Source organism: Nyctibius grandis, chromosome 7, assembly GCF_013368605.1.
Source record: "Nyctibius grandis isolate bNycGra1 chromosome 7, bNycGra1.pri, whole genome shotgun sequence".
NCBI lineage: Eukaryota > Metazoa > Chordata > Aves > Nyctibiiformes > Nyctibiidae > Nyctibius > Nyctibius grandis.
In genome coordinates, this window is record NC_090664.1 from 58,993,976 (window position 1) to 59,016,088 (window position 22,113).

Sequence of the window (22,113 nt, forward strand, 5' to 3'; positions counted from 1 at the left end):
GGGCAGCCACAGCTTCTCTGGGCATGACGCACTACGGAGACTGAACACTGTTCGCCATGGACACACACCCTGACCAGCACCCTACCATCTACCCTCCTTACACAGCATTTCATAACACAACAGTTCAGGTTCATAAGTGTCAGAATTATCTTTTCAGAGCCAGGGTTCTGAGCCAAGCTCACCTTCTCAGACTGTTGCCCATCCGTCTCCGTTTCCATCTTTTCCTCTTCAGCTCCATCTGAGAAAACAAATAAGTCAAGTATTTAGAATTGCCCTAACATTCATTTATCATACTCAACATTTATTTCAGGGTTAACTAAAATTTTCTGTTCTCCACTGACAGTGGTTTAAAGAAAGCCACAACACTGAACTCCTGGAAGACTAAAAGCTTATGACACTAATTTTCATTTAAAAAAATCAACTTTACCTGCAATTTTAAATTTAACTGTTTTTTCTTTCCAGTCCAACAAGCAGGACGTTATCTACGCTCTGCTGAAACACCCAGTTTACCCATGTAGAGAAAAAACACCAAATCTATCAATTTTAGCTACAAAAAGGACTGTTCAACGTCATTCAAGTCATACTTGTAGCTTCTTACAACTGTTTCCCAAGTGACTTTTACTCTTCTGTTTTGACCTCTAAGGAGATGCAGCCTTCTTTGGTCAGACACTAGGTGGCCTCTTCTCCCAGGCAACCAGCGATAGGACAAGAGGACACAGCCTCAAGCTTGGCCAGGGGAGGGTCAGGTTGGACATGAGGAAGCATTTCTTCTCAGCAAGGGTCATTAGCCATTGGAAGGGGCTGCCCAGGGAGGTGGTGGAGTCCCCATCTCTGGAGGGGTTTAAGAAAAGCCTGGCCATGGCACTTAGTGCCCTGGTCTAGTTGCCATGGTGGTGTCAGGGCAATGGTTGGACTCGATGAGCCCAGAGGGCTCTTCCAACCTCACTGATTCTGTGATTTACTTAAAATGTTCCTACTACTGCTAGCATGCCTCTGAGATAAGAGGGTAACAAGCAGCATATTGATCAAGAATACCATGAAGGTATCTGAATAATGTCCTACTTCCTCCTGATATTTTGCATATGGATGGTTGAAAAGGCCACGAAACCCTGATCTATTTGCAGCACCCAGCTGCTCCGCAAGAACGGTCAAGAGGGAAGTGTCAGCACAACTGCGTACTCCTGGTCTAGGATCTTAGACCTGCAAGAACAGAAACCCTGGTACAATTTAATGTACGGGGGGGCATTAAAGAAGGAGCTTATCGCAACCATGGACGCCCAACACGTGCTGCCATACGTATATAAAACTGCTGGTGAAAAGCCCTGATCCACCTCTAAGCTTCTGAAGACATCAGCTGGCGTTGGGTGTTCCTTTTCTGCAATCCTCATTTTACTGGTAATTCCTGAGTGCTACACTGAAGGAAAACAGATGCACAAAATGTTTTGCTTTAATAGCAACAGTTCTCTACAGAAGTTTTTACAAAAGTCCCTTCCATATATAAGAAAAACATACTAAAAAGTCTGATTGAAAGGTAATGGTTTTCCTCTTGCCTTATTTTAAGACAAATAAACCTACTTATCCGAAGTATCTGCCACCATAATTCAATTTATGGAGGATGGGGACATAACTGCTCAGCAGTTTTATCTCAGAGTTAGGATTTAGTGACCTAATAATGTCACAGGGAAAAATCTAGATTAGGTTTTGTCAGACAGTTATTTCAAGTCCAGAAGCAGAGCTCCAAACTAGGCTTAAAAGTGTCATCCCTCCTAGTAAATGAAAGAGACAGCTTTACAGAGAAAGCTTTATTCTCTCCTTTAGCAAAAAAACAGAGAGACAAAGTGCAGAACACTCCAAGCGTGGTTGGGTTGGTAGAAGGGAAGATCACGAGGTCAGAGTAAGAAAATACTGCACAGGAACACACACATTTTCATTCTGGTGCAGCTTAGCCCAAACACCAAGAACTTCAAGATTCCAAGTACTGGGATACAGCACAATTGAAAGAAAAGTGTCTTATTTTTGTATAAACGACCCAAAACTTAACCACGGGGAGAAGTGGAGCAATTCTGAAGATCTGCTTCCTCCAAAACTCCAAGTCAGAGTGAAACAGGCCAGAAAAGCTCTAGTCTGTGGACAATTTTAAGTCAACACGGGGAAGCTTCTGTCTCCTAAAAGCTAACCGCTTGCTGATTTGTTCACTCTTCTGGAAGATGAGATCCTAGAGCTCAAGTTCTCCAGTCCAGAACAAGGCTGAGCACAGACTCAAGTCTCTCCACGCCATACCAGCAGTGAGCATCTTGACCACCATGCCACCACCTCATCTGTAGAAGGCTTCTAGTCCAAAGGAGCTCTCACAGAAACCTGCAGCCTCCCATTCATACCCCAAGGGAGGAGGAAAAATTCCCTAGAAGGTTCTTGTCACACGATTGCACATGATTTGCTCTGGAATGCAAACTCCACTGGTGGCAAGACTCCTTGCTAGATTCTGAATCGCATTTGAGAGAAAGCTGTAAGGCAATAATCACACAATCCCAGAATCAACCAGGTTGGAAGAGCCCTCTGGGATCATCGAGTCCAACCGTTGCCCTGACACCACCATGGCAACTAGACCAGGGCACTAAGTGCCATGTCCAGGCTTTTCTTAAACCCCTCCAGAGATGGTGACTCCACCACCTCCCTGGGCAGCCCCTCCCAATGGCCAATGACCCTTGCTGAGAAGAAATGCTTCCTAATGTCCAACCTGACCCTCCCCTGGCCAAGCTTGAGGCTGTGTCCTCTTGTCCTAGCGCTGGTTGCCTGGGAGAAGAGGCCGACAAAGAGGCCGTACGCTGCTGCTAAGAACGCCACAAGATAAAGTCCTGTAAGACACAAACTTTCCTCCTCTACCCAAAAAGAGCCAGTTTGTTCTTGTGTCTTTCAAGTAAGACTGAACTGCCTTTCCACTCTAAACTCCATTTTGAATGTGGCATGGTTTGTTTTCCAACACATTTCAAGGTTTCCCCATCTTAAGGTAAAAGATTTTCAGCAAAGCAGCGTCCAGCAACACGTGAGTTGCTGTGGCAGTTGAGGACACCAGCGCAGGACACGTTTGTGTATGTCTACAACGTGCTACATGTCAAACATTATCACAGATTCTAAGTGCTTGGTATTAATTCTCTGCAGGTATTAAATATTAAATATTCCTTTTTTATTTCATAGAATCATAAAAAGGGTTGGGTGGGAAGAGACCTTTAAAGATCATTCAGTCCAACTGCCCTTGGGCAGGGTCATCTGCAACTGGACACTACTCAAAGTCCCATCCAACCTGACCTCGAACACTTCCAGGGATGGGGCATCCACAACTTCTTGGGGCAAATTTGTAGACCACTTTGTAGACCATGGTAAGAGTTGAGCAACTACTGCCGCAGAGCAAGTTCCAAGGCAAACAGGACAGCCCAGAAAGACAAACTCCTTCCCACCCACCCTTTAAAGAAGATTTTCTCAGAGAAAAAAAGCACATAGAACATCTCACGGTAAGAAAAACTACCCTTGGACTCTCCTTGCGTCATAATACATTGATGGACACTTTCCAAAATGAAGTGTTCTTTTATATTACACAGGGACACACGCAGCTACAAAGAAAGTCAGAAGGTATGTACGTGTGACAGTAAGATTATTGCAAACATTCTGATTTAACTTGGGTTTTCTAGCTCTGGCTGTAACAATAAATGTTATTTTAAGATTAGGATGACAACTTTAGGCAGGTTGTAGTCAATGGGTTTTGAAAACTGTTTTCTTGTATTAGCTTCTGAGCCCTTATTTGCAGTGACAGCACAGGGCCTCCGCAGCTCCCACCGGCATAAGCCGTTCTGCGCTTGTGTACAGCAAGGGGACCATGCTGAAACACTACATGTATAAGGAAAAAGAAAATGAAAGCTATCGTTTATTAGTTTGGAGGTTAAATGAGTTTATCTGGGTTGCAGCAGGTTTTTGCTTCTAAAGTACAGGCTGCTTAAAGTCACAGAATCACAGAATCAACCAGGTTGGAAGAGCCCTCTGGGCTCATCGACTCCAACCATTGCCCTGACACCACCATGGCAACTAGACCAGGGCACTAAGTGCCATGTCCAGGCTTTTCTTAAACCCCTCCAGAGATGGTGACTCCACCACCTCCCTGGGCAGCCCCTTCCAATGGCTAATGACCCTTGCTCAGAAGAAATGCTTCCTAATGGCCAACCTGACCCTCCCCTGGCCAAGCTTGAGGCTGTGTCCTCTTGTCCTAGCGCTGGTTGCCTGGGAGAAGAGGCCGACTCCCACTGCGCTACAACCTCCCTTCAGGTAGTTGTAGACTGCACTAAGGTCACCTCTGAGCCTCCTCTTCTCCACGCTAAACACCCCCAGCTCCCTCAGCCGTTCCTCGCAGGTCAGACCCTCCAGACCCTTCCCCAGCTTGGTCACCCTCCTCTGCACTCGCTCCAACACCTCAACATCTCTCTTGAAGTGCGGGGCCCACAACTGGACACAGGATTCAAGGTGCGGCCTCACCAGTGCCCAGTACAGAGGGACGATCCCTTCCCCAGCCCGGCTGGCTACACTAGTCCTGATAGAGGCCAGGATGCCATTGGCCTTCTTGGCCACCTGGGCACACTGCTGGCTCATGTTTAGCCGGCTGTCCATCAGCACCCGCAGGTCTCTTTCTGCTGGGCCGCTTTCTAGCCACTCTTCCCCCAGCCTGTTGTACCTCAAAACAATTAGAAGTCCCATAAAAATTAATCTCTAATTGAAATGTGAAAGGATTAGAAAAAACCCCAAACATTCCTGACCCATGACAATGACAGAAATGATTCCTGCCTTTCGGATGGATACAAACACAACCCTGCTGATGTTCCTGGATGATCTAATGAGGTTAATGAATATATACTACCAACAATGCAAACCAGAATTGATTAGCTGGAGATACATGTCCCTGTAACAAAAGGGGAAGACTCAAGTGGAATGAGCAAGGCCCTGTAATCCCTTTTACATGGCACCAACGATGCTCTTCAGCCCTCTTCAGCAGGTCCAGGATTATACCTTGCAGGATGTGGGGAATCAAATTAACAGTATTTCTTAAATCAAGCAAGAGGCAGATGGTTGTGAGACACTGCAAGACATCCTTCAAGAGAGAGAAACCACTTGCAGAGCAGGAAACATCACCTCTCCATGCCCCTCTTCAAACCTGAAGCAGCAAATATTTTCCGTCTCCATGGAAGCGTGTCCTGTTCTGTGTATTATCTCCCAGAACAGGGAGCCTTGTTTTGTGATACATGAAGAACTTCTGAAGCCCAGTTACTTTACAGAGAAGTTAAACTGACTTTAGGTCAACAAGTAAAACCATAGAATATTTCCACGGTAAGAATTTACCGCATTATCAGCAAACAGACTCTTGCAGCGTCAGCAGATACGTAACCTCTCTTGTCATCAGAGGAACAATAAGCAAAACCTTACATCTAAATGCACAGAATCACTAGCATGAGCTTCAGCTCAGCAAACAGTTTAAAGATGCCCTCAAGACACCCTAGTCTCCTTTGTTTTCACCAAGGCAACACACACAACCTGTCAAAAGTCAGCCTTGAATATTAATATTTAATGGAGAGGAAATATACTAGAGCTATGGAAAAATCCTGGGCCTGAATATGATAATTATGCTATTATCTAAACCATAATTTACATTTTCTACAGTAAGTCGGGACTTCACAGCCAGAGTTGACTCCGTTTCTGCTTCAATGCAGCTTGTAGGTGTAGAGCACAATAACCGAGTGGGCTTCCCCGGAGAAGGGAGGACGAGTTCACCGAAAGCTGCTGCTTTCATGCGAGCTACACGAGTCCATCACGAGAGGACTGATGGGCTCAACCCTCCAGCGGTGCAGAATGAGCTCACAGGCACCTGGACACACGCAAAGGGAATGGAGTATTCCGAGTCTGATCATTTTCACATTGTTTCAGAGTTAAAGCACACCCTGGAGACCAAAAATGAAGCGAAATAACTTCTCCCATCTATGGATACTTGTGTGTAGTTTTCTAGTGTGTGTATTTTGAGAATGATACAAAATCATCCATATAATGTTAAATTTAATCACGATTTAAGTCACTTACAGTCGTAGCGGAGCCAGTAAATCAGACCACCGTTCCCTCAGTGTTCACTGTCACAGCTGAGCTACAGCTTGAAGCATCCACACACTTGTGTCAGTGGAAACACCTTCGGTGAAATACTTGTTAGAGTAAGCCCTAAAGTGCACAAGTAACTGCCTCCAGCACAGGCACTTCAGAGAATTTCTTGTGCCTCATTCAGTGCACATGGATGCAGTCAATGTTATTAATCACCTTTGGAAAGCCATTAAGAAAGCACACGTACTCAGTGAGGACTTAATTGAAACCAAGTACACAGGCATAGCGAGTACTTCCCTTCTCTGGAGCTTAAGCCCTAGCCTAAAGGGCCAGGATCCCTTCTTTGCACCCTTGAATCCTGTGTCCAGTTCTGGGCCCCACACTTCAAGAAAGATGTTGAGGTGTTGGAGCAAGTCCAGAGGAGGGCGACCAAGCTGGGGAAGGGTCTCTGGAGGGTCTGACCTGCGAGGAACGGCTGAGGGAGCTGGGGGTGTTTAGCCTGGAGAAGAGGAGGCTCAGAGGTGACCTTAGTGCAGTCTACAACTACCTGAAGGGAGGTTGGAGCGCAGTGGGAGTCGGCCTCTTCTCCCAGGCAACCAGCGCTAGGACAAGAGGACACAGCCTCAAGCTTGGCCAGGGGAGGTTCAGGTTGGCCATTAGGAAGCATTTCTTCTCAGCAAGGGTCATTAGCCATTGGAAGGGGCTGCCCAGGGAGGTGGGGGAGTCACCATCTCTGGAGGGGTTTAAGAAAAGCCTGGACATGGCACTTAGTGCCCTGGTCTAGTTGCCATGGTGGTGTCAGGGCAATGGTTGGACTCGATGAGCCCAGAGGGCTCTTCCAACCTGGTTGATTCTGTGATTCTGTGGATTCATTTTTACTAAAACAGCTGCAGAGCATCTTCACCTATTGTGCTCTATAACCTACGGTGGGGCACTGTCTTGGAAGGCACCAGTGTCTGCCACGCTTACCAGAGCACCTGAACCGCTTGACTCTGTTCTTAACTCTACTGAAGCCTTACTATACCAATTCAAAAGGAACCATCATCAGCTTCTAGAAAAACTTAACAATGAAGACTTAAAAGAGGACATTCTTGGATATTAGTGAGTGCTCCTGCAATCTATTTGGGTCATATTTTCCCCTTTTGCCTATAATTCACAAATATTAAGAGTTTTTAAATTATTATGGAGCTATGGTATAATTTGATTTCTAAAATACAACATCTGGTGAACTTTAATTATAGTATGGAACCCTAAGGAGATATTTTTAGCTCTCCGTAGTGACATTTAAACATAAAACTTCAGGCATAGCCACGCAAAAACACAGCTCCAGTTCAGCACTTGCACACCACAACGCTACACGTCAACGTATTAAACACACCGTGCAAGTGCAAGCGATGGATTCCCCCGTGCCCTCCAGCAAAGCTGTTTCGGGGGTGGAAGGCACCGCAGATTGTTAACTGACCCAGTTCACTCTTGCTGAGCAGCTCCCCCAGGGAGAAGCATCTGCTCTTGTCCTAATTTATTCCATTAGTCACAGTCCAATACCAATCGCATTAACTACAACGGGACAGTATTACTTCTAGAACTCACCACACGGCTCATTCAGAAATAATCGTGTTATGGTCATCTGCTCTCCAACTCCCCATATTAAACGACAAGCACTTCAAAATCTCTATTTGCAACTTGTGGGCAAGTTCTCCTCGAGAAAGGGCTAACTGACAGACTAGCAATATCACCGGTGATGTAGCCATGGTAAAGTTCCACGGTCATGCTGCAGGATTAAGAATCAAGACTCAAAGCAGCAGGGAGCTGGGGGTGTTTAGCCTGGAGAGAGGAGGCTCAGAGGTGACCTTAGTGCAGTCTACAACTACCTGAAGGGAGGTTGGAGCGCAGTGGGAGTCGGCCTCTTCTCCCAGGCAACCAGTGACAGGACAAGAGGACACAGCCTCAAGCTTCACCAGGGGAGGGTCAGGTTGGACATCAGGAAGCATTTCTTCTCAGCAAGGGTCATTAGCCATTGGAAGGGGCTGCCCAGGGAGGTGGTGGAGTCCCCTTCTCTGGAGGGGTTTAAGAAAAGCCTGGACATGGCACTTAGTGCCCTGGTCTAGTTGCCATGGTGGTGTCAGGGCAATGGTTGGACTCGATGAGCCCAGAGGGCTCTTCCAACCTGGTTGATTCTGGGATTCATGTTGCCAAGGTCCTTAACATGCACATACTCCAGTGAAGCCTGGACTTGGAGAATATGGTAAAGGGAAACAAAGCCCCAGTAAGAAAAAATTAACTTAAGCTGAGTTTATTTTAGTCCCAGATGGAGTAACACCTGGGTTTGTTTCCTAGTAGACTTGAAAATAAACCCCAAAGCCTTGCCCTTTCAACAGGGCTTTGATGCTTGAGGAACAGGGAGAAGCAGGTATTCCAGACGCTGGCTTTCCCCTTTCGGTACATACTCCACAGCTTCCCAAAGCACTGAGCTGCCTCACATCAACTCTATCCCACTGAGTGCAGAACTGAAAAATGCAACAGAAGGACTGAGTGGTCTCTTAACTTCTTTTCTAATTAAAAAATATCTTCATGAGTTAAGTGTTACTTTTAAATCTAATTTAGAAGTGTAGTTTTACAACGGACGTTAAGCACCACGAACAGCAGACCTGCATCTTCACCTCTACGACTAGCAGCTGGTAACTGAACAGCACTGGAACACACAGGTCCCTTACGACCCCATCACACAACGTGGCACCTTGCTCACGTCCCTAGACAGGGTGACAACACGTCAACTATAAGATGCATAAGCACAAATCAAAGCTTCCAGTCACTCTAGATCACATTCTGCTCAGTGTTACCCAAAGCTACACGTGCCTTTAAATATCCAGTCACTAAATTCACCAAAATGATCTGCAATAAGCTGAACAAAACAGCAGCCAACGATGCTGGAGAGAAAAATAAAGATCTACAGACAAGATGGTAGATGTGTACCAAACTGAAGAGATGGAAGTCTTTGAGAAGGTCAGCAGGTATGTAGCAAACTGGGCACGACTACTCACTTCAATAGAGTTAAACAGAAAGGGTTACACAAAGTGGTTTCACTTTACAGGGAGTTGCCACAATATGTTTTACTCTCCATAGTAATGAATAAACAATTTGCACTTGTCACAGTTTCAGATGATGGACTTACACCAGAGTAGCTGCTGGACACTATAGAAAAGAGCTCAACTGACACTGAGCTCTAAATGAGAGCTTGTTAGTGTGGCAGTGTAACGTACAACAACCAGAGCCAGGAACTGGGGCATTATTGTGTACCAGCCCATCATTTAATAAAAACGTTCTCCTGCTACCACCACGGTTAGCAACGTACTCAGAGTACAAGACTTACATTAAAGCTGGTTACCAAAAGGTGTGATGTAACATTATAGATTGAGCTGCAGCACAAAGAGCCAGAAAAACTCAGTTTGCTTTATCATAACTATATTTCTAGAAAGGTACCATCCTCTGACTACTCTAATACCCTCACAACTGGCATGACATTTTTGCCCACTCAACTCTGTGCACCCTAAGGAATGGCATTTCCACGTAGTGAGAGGAGGAAAACAAATTCCTAAAACTAAAGCTGGTCCTAAGTTCATTAATTCAGTGTTAAGAGGTGATAATCCTGCAGCAAGCTGAAGCGGAACGACCTGTCGCACTCTCTTCACCCGTGATTCCCATCTCGTATCGTAGGTGAACTTATGGTTTATTACAAGTCAGAAAAAAATGCCTAAGGAACCTCATGTGCAGAGATGTCTGCATTTTCATGGACAGCCTACCCATTTTCTCCGGCTCATCTGGACCTGTTCCGGCAATGCAGCTGCTCTCCAGTCCGTACGTTGGATCCACCTTCCCAGAGGCTCTCGCTGCTTCCTGCACTTTCTTCACGTGAGCTTCAACGAGCTCCAGCGGTACCTCTTCTCTCACCCGAGAAAACTCCTCTGTTAAAAAACACACAGAAAAGGTTATCTTGGGAGGTTTTTATGGCAAATCAAAAGGGATGATTTTCTCTGATCACAGAATCCCGGAATGGTTCAGGGTTGGAAGGGCCCTCTGGAGATCATCCAGCCCAACCCCTGCCCAAGCAGGGGCACCCACAGCACGTCGCACAGGGTCGTGTCCAGGCAGGTCTGAATATCTCCAGAGAAGGAGACTCCCCCCTCCCTGGGCAGCCTGTGCCAGGGCTCTGGCACCCTCACACCAAAGAAGTTCCTCCTCATATTCACATGGAACTTCCCATGTTTCAGTTTGTGCCCGTTGCCCCTTGTCCTGTCACTGGGCACCACTGAGAAGAGTCTGGCCCCATCCCCTTGACACCCCCCCTGAGGTATCTGTGAGCATTGATCAGATCCCCCCTCAGTCTGCTCTTCTCCAGCTGAACAGCCCCAGCTCCCTCAGCCTCTCCTTGGAGCAGAGATGCTCCAGCCCTCTGACCATCTCCGTACCCCCTCCGCTGGACTCTCCCCAGTAGCTCCTTGTCTGTCTTGAACTGGGGGGGCCCAGCACTGCACACAGTTACTCCAGGTGTGGCCTCACCACGGCCGTAGAGAGGGGCAGGAGAACCTCCCTTGACCTGTTGGCCACACTCTTCCTCATGCACCCCAGGACACCACTGGCCTTCCTGGCCCCAAGGGCACATTGTTGGCTCATGGGGAACTTGTTGTCCCCCAGAACCCCGAGGTCCTTCTCTGCAGAGCTGCTCTCCAGTAGATCAGCCCCCAACCTGTATCAATGTGTAGGTAAATCCTGTGACAATGAATTCTCAAATATTTAAGTTCCTTCTTTTCACATTAGGTAGCTAACTATCTCTCTCAAATGTGGTAGGAGAGAGTCTCTTCCCAATTATATAAAATTGTCTTTTACGTGGAAAAATAAGGAAAAAAAGTGAAAGGAACTATTTCATCAAGTTCTTAGAGGACATAAAACTGTGGCAGATAATTTCACACAAATAAAGCAGGAAAACTCTAAGTTTAGCATTGGGCACTTACCCATAGCTAAACTAATGACAGTGGTCATGGTAACACCAAGTACTAGGCGGTGCTTGCAAACACTATCAAGTCAGTGAGCACAGAAGGGGAACGTGAGCCATCTTTAGGTATTCCATGGCCTTTAAGAGCTATTTTAACTTGCCTGTAAATTTTGGTGACCTTAGTGCAGTCTACAACTACCTGAAGGGAGGTTGGAGCGCAGTGGGAGTCGGCCTCTTCTCCCAGGCAACCAGCGATAGGACAAGAGGACACAGCCTCAAGCTTGGCCAGGGGAGGGTCAGGTTGGACATTAGGAAGCATTTCTTCTCAGCAAGGGTCATTAGCCATTGGAAGGGGCTGCCCAGGGAGGTGGTGGAGTCACCATCTCTGGAGGGGTTTAAGAAAAGCCTGGCCATGGCACTTAGTGCCCTGGTCTAGTTGACGTGGTGGTGTCAGGGCAATGGTTGGACTCGATGATCCCAGAGGGCTCTTCCAACCTCATTGATTTTGTGTTTCTGTAAATTGGCAGCTTCAGTAACAACAGAACATAAAACTGGATATCAGTAGACCTGCTTTCTATATACATTTAAATTTATTTTACAACTTATTACCCATCCTGAGGAAACTCTAGAAACAGTCGATTTTAAGAGTTAAGATTTTAAGAGCAGACTAATAGAGAGCAAAGTTGTAGAGACAAGGAGAACAAAATTGCTGGGGCAAACTCATACCTAAGGCAGCCTTTGCTGCGGCTGATGCCACGCGGGGATCCACCACCGATGCCAGGAAAGCAACGGTACTCATCACTGGGTTGCCAGACTGGCTGAAAGGCACGGGCTGGTACGCCAGCGGGCCCAGAGACGCGTCGGAGTTCTCCAAATAGGGGTCTTCGATGGGGAGTCTCAGAAAATGGAGAATGCACTCGTCTTGGGTACGGCTCCCAACGTGCTCCGAGACTTTGTTCCAGTCATCTTTGTACATCTCCAGAGCCTGCAAAGATGAGAACCATCGTATATTCATTGACTACTCTGGGGGAAAAAAAAAACCCAAAACTCTACTTTATGCAAAAAGGTTTTCAGTGCTGGTTGTTCTGGTGATAGAACAATACATCAGGATCAGGCAACGATTGAAAATCATATTTTTCCTGGTAGCAAAATTATTCTGCAGAAGAAATATGAACATCTCACTGGGACATCAGTTAAATTTAAACCGTAGGGATCATCACAGGAGTTTTATGCTGTTACTATATCAAAAAGAACCGTCAGCAGATTTGAAATTTACTAATATTTGCATGGCATTTCCCCATTTTACTTTCACAGGAAAAGATTTACAGAGAAATAAGTTTGGTGAGACTTGGTAGGATAAGCAACTCTTTTAATTCCCATAACTACTCCCCCTGAGGGCACTCTTGTGTTCTCTCATTTATGTCTTAACATACTAAGCAATTTTGGGGCAGGAACAGCCTTTATTCCACGCATAGGTACTACCTGTGATGGTGAAGTCCAGTTTTTAGATCCAACAGATGTTATGAAAATGAAAGAGCATCAAACTAATACACCAGGGGAAGAAAGAGGAAAATATATTCTATATAATGAAGTCAGAAGATACCAGTTCTCTAGCAACCGTTAACCAGTCCGATTTTTGCTAAGCGTTCAGGTTAACAGCTCATTATTACGGAGATAAGCCACCTGATGAAGCAGGAACTTCCAGATTAAATCAAAGATTTTGTAATTCAGAATTTCAGTTGCTTTTAAAGTTACTCAAGGAAAGCTTCAACAAAATAATTCAATGACAACGACCTACTGAAGTCATAGAAGAGAATCATAGAAGCATTTAGGTTGGAAAAGACCTTTCAGATCATTGAGTCCAACCACCTCTGTACTAGTGTTTTAAAAACTAACAAACTAGTACTGTAAAAACCCAAAGTGGCAGTCTAATAGAATACTATCCCTTAACAAGCCCTTTTTTTTTTCTGAAACCTGTTTATTTTAGTTATTTAAGCATTTGGACAGCATACAGTAAGAGCTGAAGCACCCTGAATCGTTAACTTTCCCATGAGTGAGATGATTAATGGTTCAGTCACCTAGAAAAAGCAAAAGCAGCTTCACTTCTCAGCCAAATAACTTAAAAATTAAAATAGGATTGACAATTCAACGGCATATCAGAAGCCTTCTGAAAACAATAATACCAGAGGCCTCAGCAAGGGTGGCAAACACCTTCCTACTTATCTGTAGGAGCTGCAGATCCCACCTTCATTTTTAACATATTTGGCCAAGAAGTCAAACTGCTCTTTACTTACACTCTACTTGCCCTCCAACAAAGGTAACCAGCTTGTGCATTGCTTCTCAGCGAGTCAGGAGGTGTTTTAGCAATAACTGGGGGAAGGGGATGAACAGAGTTTGAAGCAGGTAGCATTAGCCTGCTTGGAGGACCCCTATGCTATGTCCTTACTGACTCGTTGGCCACCAGGCAGGCTGCCTTGGACTCCAAAGCACCTGTCTGCAGCTATAATGTATTTCAGAAGACACAGAAATCATCCTCCTGCCTAACTAACTACTCTTGACAAGTGAGTGTCCAGTTCTGGGCTCCGCACTTCAAGAAAGACGTTGAGGTGTTGGAGCGAGTGCAGAGGAGGGCGACCAAGGTGGGGAAGGGTCTGGAGGGTCTGACCTCCGAAGAATGGCTGAGGGAGCTGGGGGTGTTTAGCCTGGAGAAGAGGAGGCTCAGAGGTGACCTTAGTGCAGTCTACAACTACCTGAAGGGAGGTTGGAGCGCAGTGGGAGTCGGCCTCTTCTCCCAGGCAACCAGCGATAGGACAAGAGGACACAGCCTCAAGCTTGGCCAGGGGAGGGTCAGGTTGGCCATTAGGAAGCATTTCTTCTCAGCAAGGGTCATTAGCCATTGGAAGGGGCTGCCCAGGGGGGTGGGGGAGTCACCATCTCTGGAGGGGTTTAAGAAAAGCCTGGACATGGCACTTAGTGCCCTGGTCTAGTTGCCATGGTGGTGTCAGGGCAATGGTTGGACTCTGATCCCAGAGGGCTCTTCCAACCTCACTGATTCTGGGATTCTGTAAACCAGTCTTTTTCATCAATACTAAACCATTTTTTAAAAAAATTAAAGAAGTTCCTGAGCATATTGTTTTCTTCCCAGCAGTTCTGAGGGAGGAAGTGTTTTAGTGTTTTTGCAGCTAAAACATAAGCTGTGAGAATTCTTCAAAGACAAAGTGATCTACCTGAACAGGACTCTTTGGCGTGTCATGGATGTTGAAGGTTAGCTGGGAAAAAAACGCAAGCTGAGCAACATTTTTGAAGATGTGGAAGCAACTAAGTAAAAGGACAGATGAGTTAAAGCCAAGAGATCCAACAAGCACTGAAAAAATCAGAGAAACGAAGACCAAGTTGCCTGCAGAGGGTGGAGGTTTTTAGCTCCCTGATCTGGAAGGGATTTAAGCTTTAGCTGGCTGAAGTTTTAAGTTTCTCTCTCTCAAAGCTAGCTCTCACTGCTTAAATTGGGCAAGGACGAGGGAAAAAAACTCAGTGTATCTTCAGATATATTGGGTGGAGAGAATAGGGTCTTTTGAGGGAACCTTCCCTCAAAACCCTGGGTGTAAGATCAGCTGGGCAAGTCCCAGACTACGGGAATGCTGTGCTTCAGCAGAGCTTAGCTGGGTGGACAGAACAATACAGGAACTGGTGAAGACCATGAGCTACCAACACGAAGGGCTTTGAAAGCTCAAGGGAAAGAATAATTTGGTTCAGGAATGAACAGAGGACAGACAACAGTGGACAGCCTGGTCCATACCGCAGGGATCAGTGGTCCCTGACTGCTTACAAACCGTTCTCCTGACCCCTCTCCGATCTTGCCCAAGCGTTTAAAGAAAAGAGGAGCTGCTTAGTTCACTAGGTCATACTCATGGGGAAATATTTATTCATCATTCAACCTTCATTTCACTTTCCCTAACACCATCTGTAAGTTACGTGTCACTGTCTATCCATTTTTAATCACACCAGCATATTAGATCAGCTCTGCTCTTCATGGCCACGCAGTGGTTTTTTGCTCATTCTCCTTCACTGCTTGTTATTTCTCTGCTAGACAAACCAGCTCTCACAATAGTTGTCCTTACTATAAATAGCTGAAAAAGCACTTAACTATGCAAGAATAGTGCTCCGTGGAGATACAGAGAAGCAGGCTGGCAGGGAAGATGATTCTGGGAGGAAAAGAGTATTTCCTCCCCCCAATTCATTCAGTCAACAGGCAGAAGGACAATAATTATTTTAGATAAGATTTATTCTTTGGAGCCTCACGGCATATATATTTGCCCAAAGCTACCCTGAGGATTTAATTGGACTGAGCTGGCTTGTTATAGCTGAATTACTTATGCTTGAAGTGATATACTCTTTACTGATTTATTCATAGGTTAAACCCACGAAGAATGAAGAACAAAAAACATTATTAATTTAAAGTCACATTAAATAAAACTGTAGTCTCAAGACCTAGGGTTTTTTGGTTTTGTTTTTTAAAACAAAGAATACGTCATCTGGATTATTTCATTAGGCTACTACTTGCTCTCCATGACCATAAGCTACAAACACACAAAAGAATGAATTTTAAATATTAATAATAGCAAGCAAAGAAGCCAGAATAGCAAGATATTAGTCTTGTTCCTCCATACAGGAATGCCACGAAAGACATCTTAGCTTTTTTTATCCTATAAGCAAAATTTTTCCATGTGACAATAGAAAAGTATCAGCTACACAGCACGTATCAACCAAACAGAAAAAAAAATATATATATTTTGGCTGTTTGATGAACACAGTTCCATGTCTGTGAAGGCTGAACCAAAGTACGCTGCTGATTAGACACAAAAAAGAAGCCACACACAGAAGCTGAGTTTTGCTCAGCACCATCAAGCACCGTCAAGATCCATTGTCCATGCTTTTCCTCATGAAATTAACTTTTCAATGGGTTTAGTGACACATGTAAAGACAAAAAAGCCAGATCACCCAATTGCAGTCTGCTTTAAGCTCTCTCTGCAACTAAAAACAAACACAAAGCCCCAAACTAAAATCTTCTACCAGAACCCTGAATTAAACCAACCACCCAAGCTCTACATCAAGAAAAAGTCCCTGTAAAAGAAATCTAGGCAGAGGATAATTTCTGTATAGGAAGCAGCAGCACATTAAGGATTTCAGGCCACCAAAATCATTCTTCTGACGAAGCACAATGAAAACCAACACTGCCCTGATGTGTGAAAGACTAGAACATGCTTCTGCAGTGCACCTCGTGTGATGGTTTTCATCCCAGACTGGAACTCCAAGAGACCTGACAATTCCCATGTGGCTCAAGAGCACCAAATTAAGCAATCTGGGGACAAAGACCAGATTCTAGCCTGCTAACAGTTCTTTGACCTCATTTTCACAGTACCAGTGTGATTTGAGTCATATCTATTTCTTGTAGACTTCCAGAAGAAGCTTAAAGAATACACCAAGTGCAGCTATGGGGCACAAGGAGTGAGTAGGTGTATGGGATTAAAGAGCTACCAAATAAAGAGCTTCCCTTCTTAGTGCCAGGAGACAGGAAACAGCCTCAACTGTTTCTTAACATTTAAACTTCAAAAAGGAGCTGTTGCCCTAACTATGGCATAGCCAGGAGCCTGCAAAGATTATCAGAATTTCAAAGTATTTCTCTCCGTGGCAGATAAACCATTACCTGAAGGACATTTATTTCACACTGTTAGTAACTTCTGTTAGGGAAAAGACCTCTCTGCACTGCAAGAGCTCTTCTTGAGTTTATGCAAACGTTCTTAAACATTTAATTTCTGCTTCGCAGATACAAGTCAGACAGAACTTAACCTTACAGTACGTGAAGCCCCTCTAGTACACAGATGTTACTCCCATCTCTTTTTAGTATTAACATTCTTGTAGCCATGATGGTCAAATAAAGAGATATGGTTTGGAGGAAGCGCTGAAGTGTTCTAGCAGTTCAAAAACCATAATCACAACAGAAAGGCAGCCTTGTATACACAGATACTCAACCACCCCCCTCCCTCCAGCTACACCAGCCGAGTCCCAAGAGATTGCTTCCCACTATAAACTCAGCTTTGCTGTTCCAGTTTCTGTAAAAGCATGCAGTTGTCATCTAACTCCACTTGAAAATAATTTATTAACCTACATGTAGATTTTAAAAGCATGTAATATCCTGCACGGTTTGGTTTGCTAGCCTTTGTTCTTGCCCTCATGAACTTACTTCTAATAGCAGCAACGTCTCTTGTTCTGTCCATTCTCTTCCAGCACTTGCACCTTTACTCTACAAAAGATAGAAAAAAATAATGTGAAATATAGGTCTTTTGGCACAGAACTATCTAACCCCTCACCAGCTGCCGTACAGCCGAAGGAAGCTGCTGTCCCTTGAGGAGATGATACTACTCGACTCAGGCACACCTGGAATTCTCTCAGCTTAAAGGGCACCTTTCTCAACAGAACAGGGCTTACGTCAGCATAACTTTAGCCCCCACCAACCCTCTGTTTCCAAGGCACACAGACTGTGTAAAGTGCATGCTGGTCCAAAAAAAACTTAACTGCTTTTAGATGAACTTAAGAAAAAAAAAAAATCATTACAACTGAGATGATAAACCATCTGAAAAAAGAGTAATTACAGCAAGATAATCTGCAAATTTAGCAATCACTTGCTCCAAGGGTTGCTGCTCCCAAATCTACACCTCGTGGTTAACTCCTCGGATTTCCTAAAAGTTTCAAAACTCTTGGAGGCAACTTCCCCTTCCATGCTTACAGACACCCTCATCCATCACATGTCAAAGACGAAAGCAGCTTGTCACCTGCTCACGAGAGAACATTATCTAGATTGGATGTCTCTGTACAAGCAAAGAGGTATTTAGGATAAGTAAATCTGTCCTATCTCAAGATGCATTTCAAACAGATCATTAATCCAAACAGAACATTAATCAAAGTGAGTCACCCAGCAGCTGATCAGCTCTCAAACAGGCTGATATGAACAGCCAAAAAAGCAATTGCCACACATAAAACAAGGGAAATCAACTTCTGCAAACAAATCTGCTCAAGTTCATTGGTACAGAAGCTTGTAAACAGGACCAGAGTCTAGAACCAGTAAAAGATTTACTAATTCAGTGAATATTTATACCTCCCTAAATTAAGTGAAATTCACTCCATGAAACGTGATACGGAATCAGACTTTATAAATAAATCCTGATCTCTTGTGTTTTGGTTTTGTTGGGGTTTTTTAAATAGTTAAGAGCCCTTAGGACAATGAACACTGTAATTACAGAAACCAATTACATAGAATTAGCCTGATGTCAGCCCAAGAGAGGCACTAATCAGCAGAACACTGCAGACTTCCAGACTGGAGGAGTAAACTGGGATTCCTGCCCCACCTCCAAGCACTGTGAGGTACACACACAGGTATCAGGAGGAGTTAAAGGCGACGGGTTATGGAATTACCAACATCACTGCAGTGGTGCTTCAAAACCTTAATTATCTGATACAACGACAGTGCTAAAACATCCCCTGCAATGGTCTGGTGACACCTTTTGGCATCAAGCAACTTTCTAGTTCTCTCAGTCTGGAAAACCCTGCTCAGACTTGGCAAACGGGATAGTTAAAGACTCTGCTGAAAGATCTCAGTTTCTGTATTGAATTATTGGACAGTTTGTTGATTCTGAGCCATTCAGGTAAAAAACAATAATATAACAAGAGTTCAGTGTCTGAAGACTGACAGTATTGAGTAGCTTGGGGTAGGTACATGTCTTTATTTCTACAAAATCAGATCTCCAACACAACCGTGTAACGTACTGCCCTAACTGAGATGGAAGAAAGCCAAAACAGGAACATAAGAGTAACATAAGCTGTCTCAATGTCATCTAGTGGAGGACACTTAAGGAAGAAACCTTAATAGAAGGCAGAGGGGAAAGAATCCCAACACACTTGCCTTTGCTAAAGTCTTTTTTGAGTAAATGTCTGTGCGAAGGCCGAAGTTCTGCAGATCAGTAGGCTTCTCTTTGTTTTTCTCAGGAAAACTCAACATCTGCTGAGCAGCTGGAACCTGTGAAAAAAACATGACAAGAGAAAGGTGAGAGAGGCAGGAAGGGAAAGTTATTCAAGGTTTTCAGACCGATGTTGAACAGAACATGGACTGAACAAGTAAGTTGAACATGAGTCTACAGAGATGACTTCACATAATATCCCTTGCACACAACGCTAGATTTGGAGATTCCAACTACCTGAAACTCTCAATCTAGACAGACAAAAAAGGGAACATTTCAGCAAATTGTGCACAAATTATTCTACCCAGATGTTATATGGTGCTGGCTAGAGCTAAGGCAAACACACATTAGTGTCACCTGCAGGGCTCACCTGCGGAGTGCGGATGTGCAGAGGCATAAGTCCGGAGGGGGTATCTGCCAGCACGTTGAAATGAGGAGTAGGGGGAGGTCCCATGGCCATGGGACGGCTTTCTGGATCCACCTGGTAGTTAATGAGCCCCCACTGCTCCAGAAAAGCGTGTACTCTGTGAAACAACACCACAAATTAAACCCTTAAGAACTAAAGGCTTGTTTACGCTTGACACTGCAGAAAGGGGACAGCAAAGGAAGGTGTTTATGTTTCTGGATCAAACACAGATCCAGAATCTTCTATAATCCTTTACTAATCACAAACAGCAACACAAATCACATAGCATGAGCTTTGTACAGACTTGACTGCACTGCAGCATGTTGCATGAAACAAAACATGGCATTTTTGGTTACAGATAACAGGACATCACTTAATTAAGGACAAAGGCAAAGCAAAGCTAGGGCTGCACGCATGGAACTGCAGACAATGCATGGATTGAGAGGGCTGCACCACCATTGATTTGCTTCCCTCATCTATCTGTAGCTCTTCTTCACTGAACTGACATTTAGGAAGTTCCAAATTTCTAGGGCTCTGCTGTGCCTCACAGCTTAAGACTGGCGAATCATAAGACTGACAAAACTCAGCACCGAAACCAGAATTGCTGAAAAAACTCCACACCCTTACTGAACAGCAGAACCTAAACAATCACAAGTTAAGATCCAAACTCTGTAGGAATGGTTCAACAAGCAGAGTATTAGAAATAAAGATTAGTATAAAATAGTTTGATTACCAAAAAAGTGAGGAAACTGTCTGCTAATAAACAGCGTGATGGCTGTCACCTGCAACTATGCTGTCATATGGAAGAACTTCCATATCTAACGCAGCTCCTACTTCTTTTTGTTAAAGTGAAAGCAGTGGCTGCAAGATCCATGGCCTTTACCTCATGACAGCACACACATCTCCAGTCAGGTTCCTTCTGCAGGCAGTGCTGGTCAAGTACTCTTGAGGGTTTAAGCGATAAGTGTCAATCATGAAGTTGCGGTACGCCAGGTATCTGAAAGACAAGTGATACATCATTCATGTACACCGATGTCTGACAAAGTTTAGAATGTATATTTTAGGATTCACCTTCTCCAAACACCTGTATTACTGACAAGTAAACACCAACAGATATTTTTTTACTGATGAAATTTAAAAATCAGTATCAAAAGCAATAGGTAAGTACAATTTATTTTTATATACTGAATACGACCCATCTCTTCCAGATTATTTAATTCTGGATTTTCTCTGTGTTTGGATTAGGAGTACAAAGCATGCTTAAACTGCAAATCACACAAATAGTTGCTGTAGCTTGGTCACTAACCAAACACTTGTGCAACACACTACTAGCTGCAGAAAAAAATTAACAGGGTCTGGTCTTTGCATGGAAACAGGCTAATTAATCCTCATCAATCCCCTCTGTGAGCCTGGAAGGAAAAAAGCTGCGCAGAAAAACAGAAGTAGTAGACTGGGTGGAATGCTGCTTCTACATATGGACTCTTTAATGCGTAACATGATGAGTAAGGCAAGGTTAGAGAACAGCAAAATGAAGAGGACGAGATCTTTGAAAAGCAGAGGGCAAGAACCCAGCCCAGCACTTGCCACTCGCTGAGCTGGGAACAGCTAAAGCAGAAACAACCCCTGTGATTCCCATATTTCACTGCACGTCAGTGCAAGCAGGCAGGTTTTGGGGTTCAGCCCATCTCCTGCACTGCAGACATTGCTCCGCAGGCTTCCTCAGTACCTTCAGTAAGTTTCTGGAATGTACTAATGCTTCCTAATACAAGTTGTTCAGAACAAAAACTACCCTAAAATTATTGCTAGCCCTGTTCTTGAGATGGAACAAAACCAATCTGCCAAACACAAGTGAGTACCTATGCAAAGATGAGTCCAAAACAGCATATTCTAAGGAGATTTCTGCCTTTGGAAAATTCGAGGTGAGGATGTCTCATATGCAGTGTGCGAAAGCAGCTGGGAACTAAAAATATAAATCATGCAGAGATGGAACACCAATGCCTTTCCAGGCGAGACACAAGCAGCCAGATGCTGCAAGTACACATTCCTGCCAAAATCCCACATCTTCTTTCTGATCAAATTATATATGAAACTTGCTGGAAAAAAGTTACAGGAGTAGGTGTTGGGCTCCTCCACGTTGGATGTTTGGTAGGCAAGAAACAAAAAGGGAGTGTCTTCCATAGAGGAATATTCAGGAACATTTTTGAATGCTCCTGGAGAGAACTGAGTTACCACCTGCTCAAGAATAGGTACTTTAAAGTCTTGGCTGCAGAAATTAGTTTAGTATTTGTTAGTCAAGGTCACATTACTAGGTGAAGAGAGAAGCCTAAGACAGAAACAACCCTGAAGTTTATCTGAAGGGAGTCTGTTGTCAACAATGACATGACCCATCAGCTAAAACCTGTCAACAGCACAAAAGATAAGTCAACTAGTATTTAGTTAAAATCCTGTTTAAGACAGGAACCACCCCCCAGGCACTACTGTCACAAGAATGAACCTGTGTGAGCTTTCGAAACACAGTATTTTGTTTGGCCTGAAAACTAACCTGGCAGAGAGACATTTCCATTCAGAAGGATGTTTCTATT

The 22,113-nt window shown here is 44.3% G+C and overlaps 1 protein-coding gene across 1 annotated transcript in view; it reads right to left on the reverse strand.

The window, feature by feature from the left end:
• The window catches only part of SMARCC1 (SWI/SNF related, matrix associated, actin dependent regulator of chromatin subfamily c member 1), a 94,178-nt gene that overhangs the window by 32,515 nt on the left and 39,550 nt on the right, over window positions 1-22,113 (reverse strand). Inside the window, exons 16-22 of the mRNA XM_068404400.1 lie at window positions 20,415-20,528; window positions 19,496-19,649; window positions 19,071-19,184; window positions 17,355-17,414; window positions 11,840-12,098; window positions 9,924-10,085; window positions 183-238 (exon numbers count right to left, since the gene is read on the reverse strand). Of these exons, the coding sequence (XP_068260501.1) occupies window positions 183-238; window positions 9,924-10,085; window positions 11,840-12,098; window positions 17,355-17,414; window positions 19,071-19,184; window positions 19,496-19,649; window positions 20,415-20,528 (919 nt within the window). The remainder of the gene's footprint in view (window positions 1-182; window positions 239-9,923; window positions 10,086-11,839; window positions 12,099-17,354; window positions 17,415-19,070; window positions 19,185-19,495; window positions 19,650-20,414; window positions 20,529-22,113) is intronic.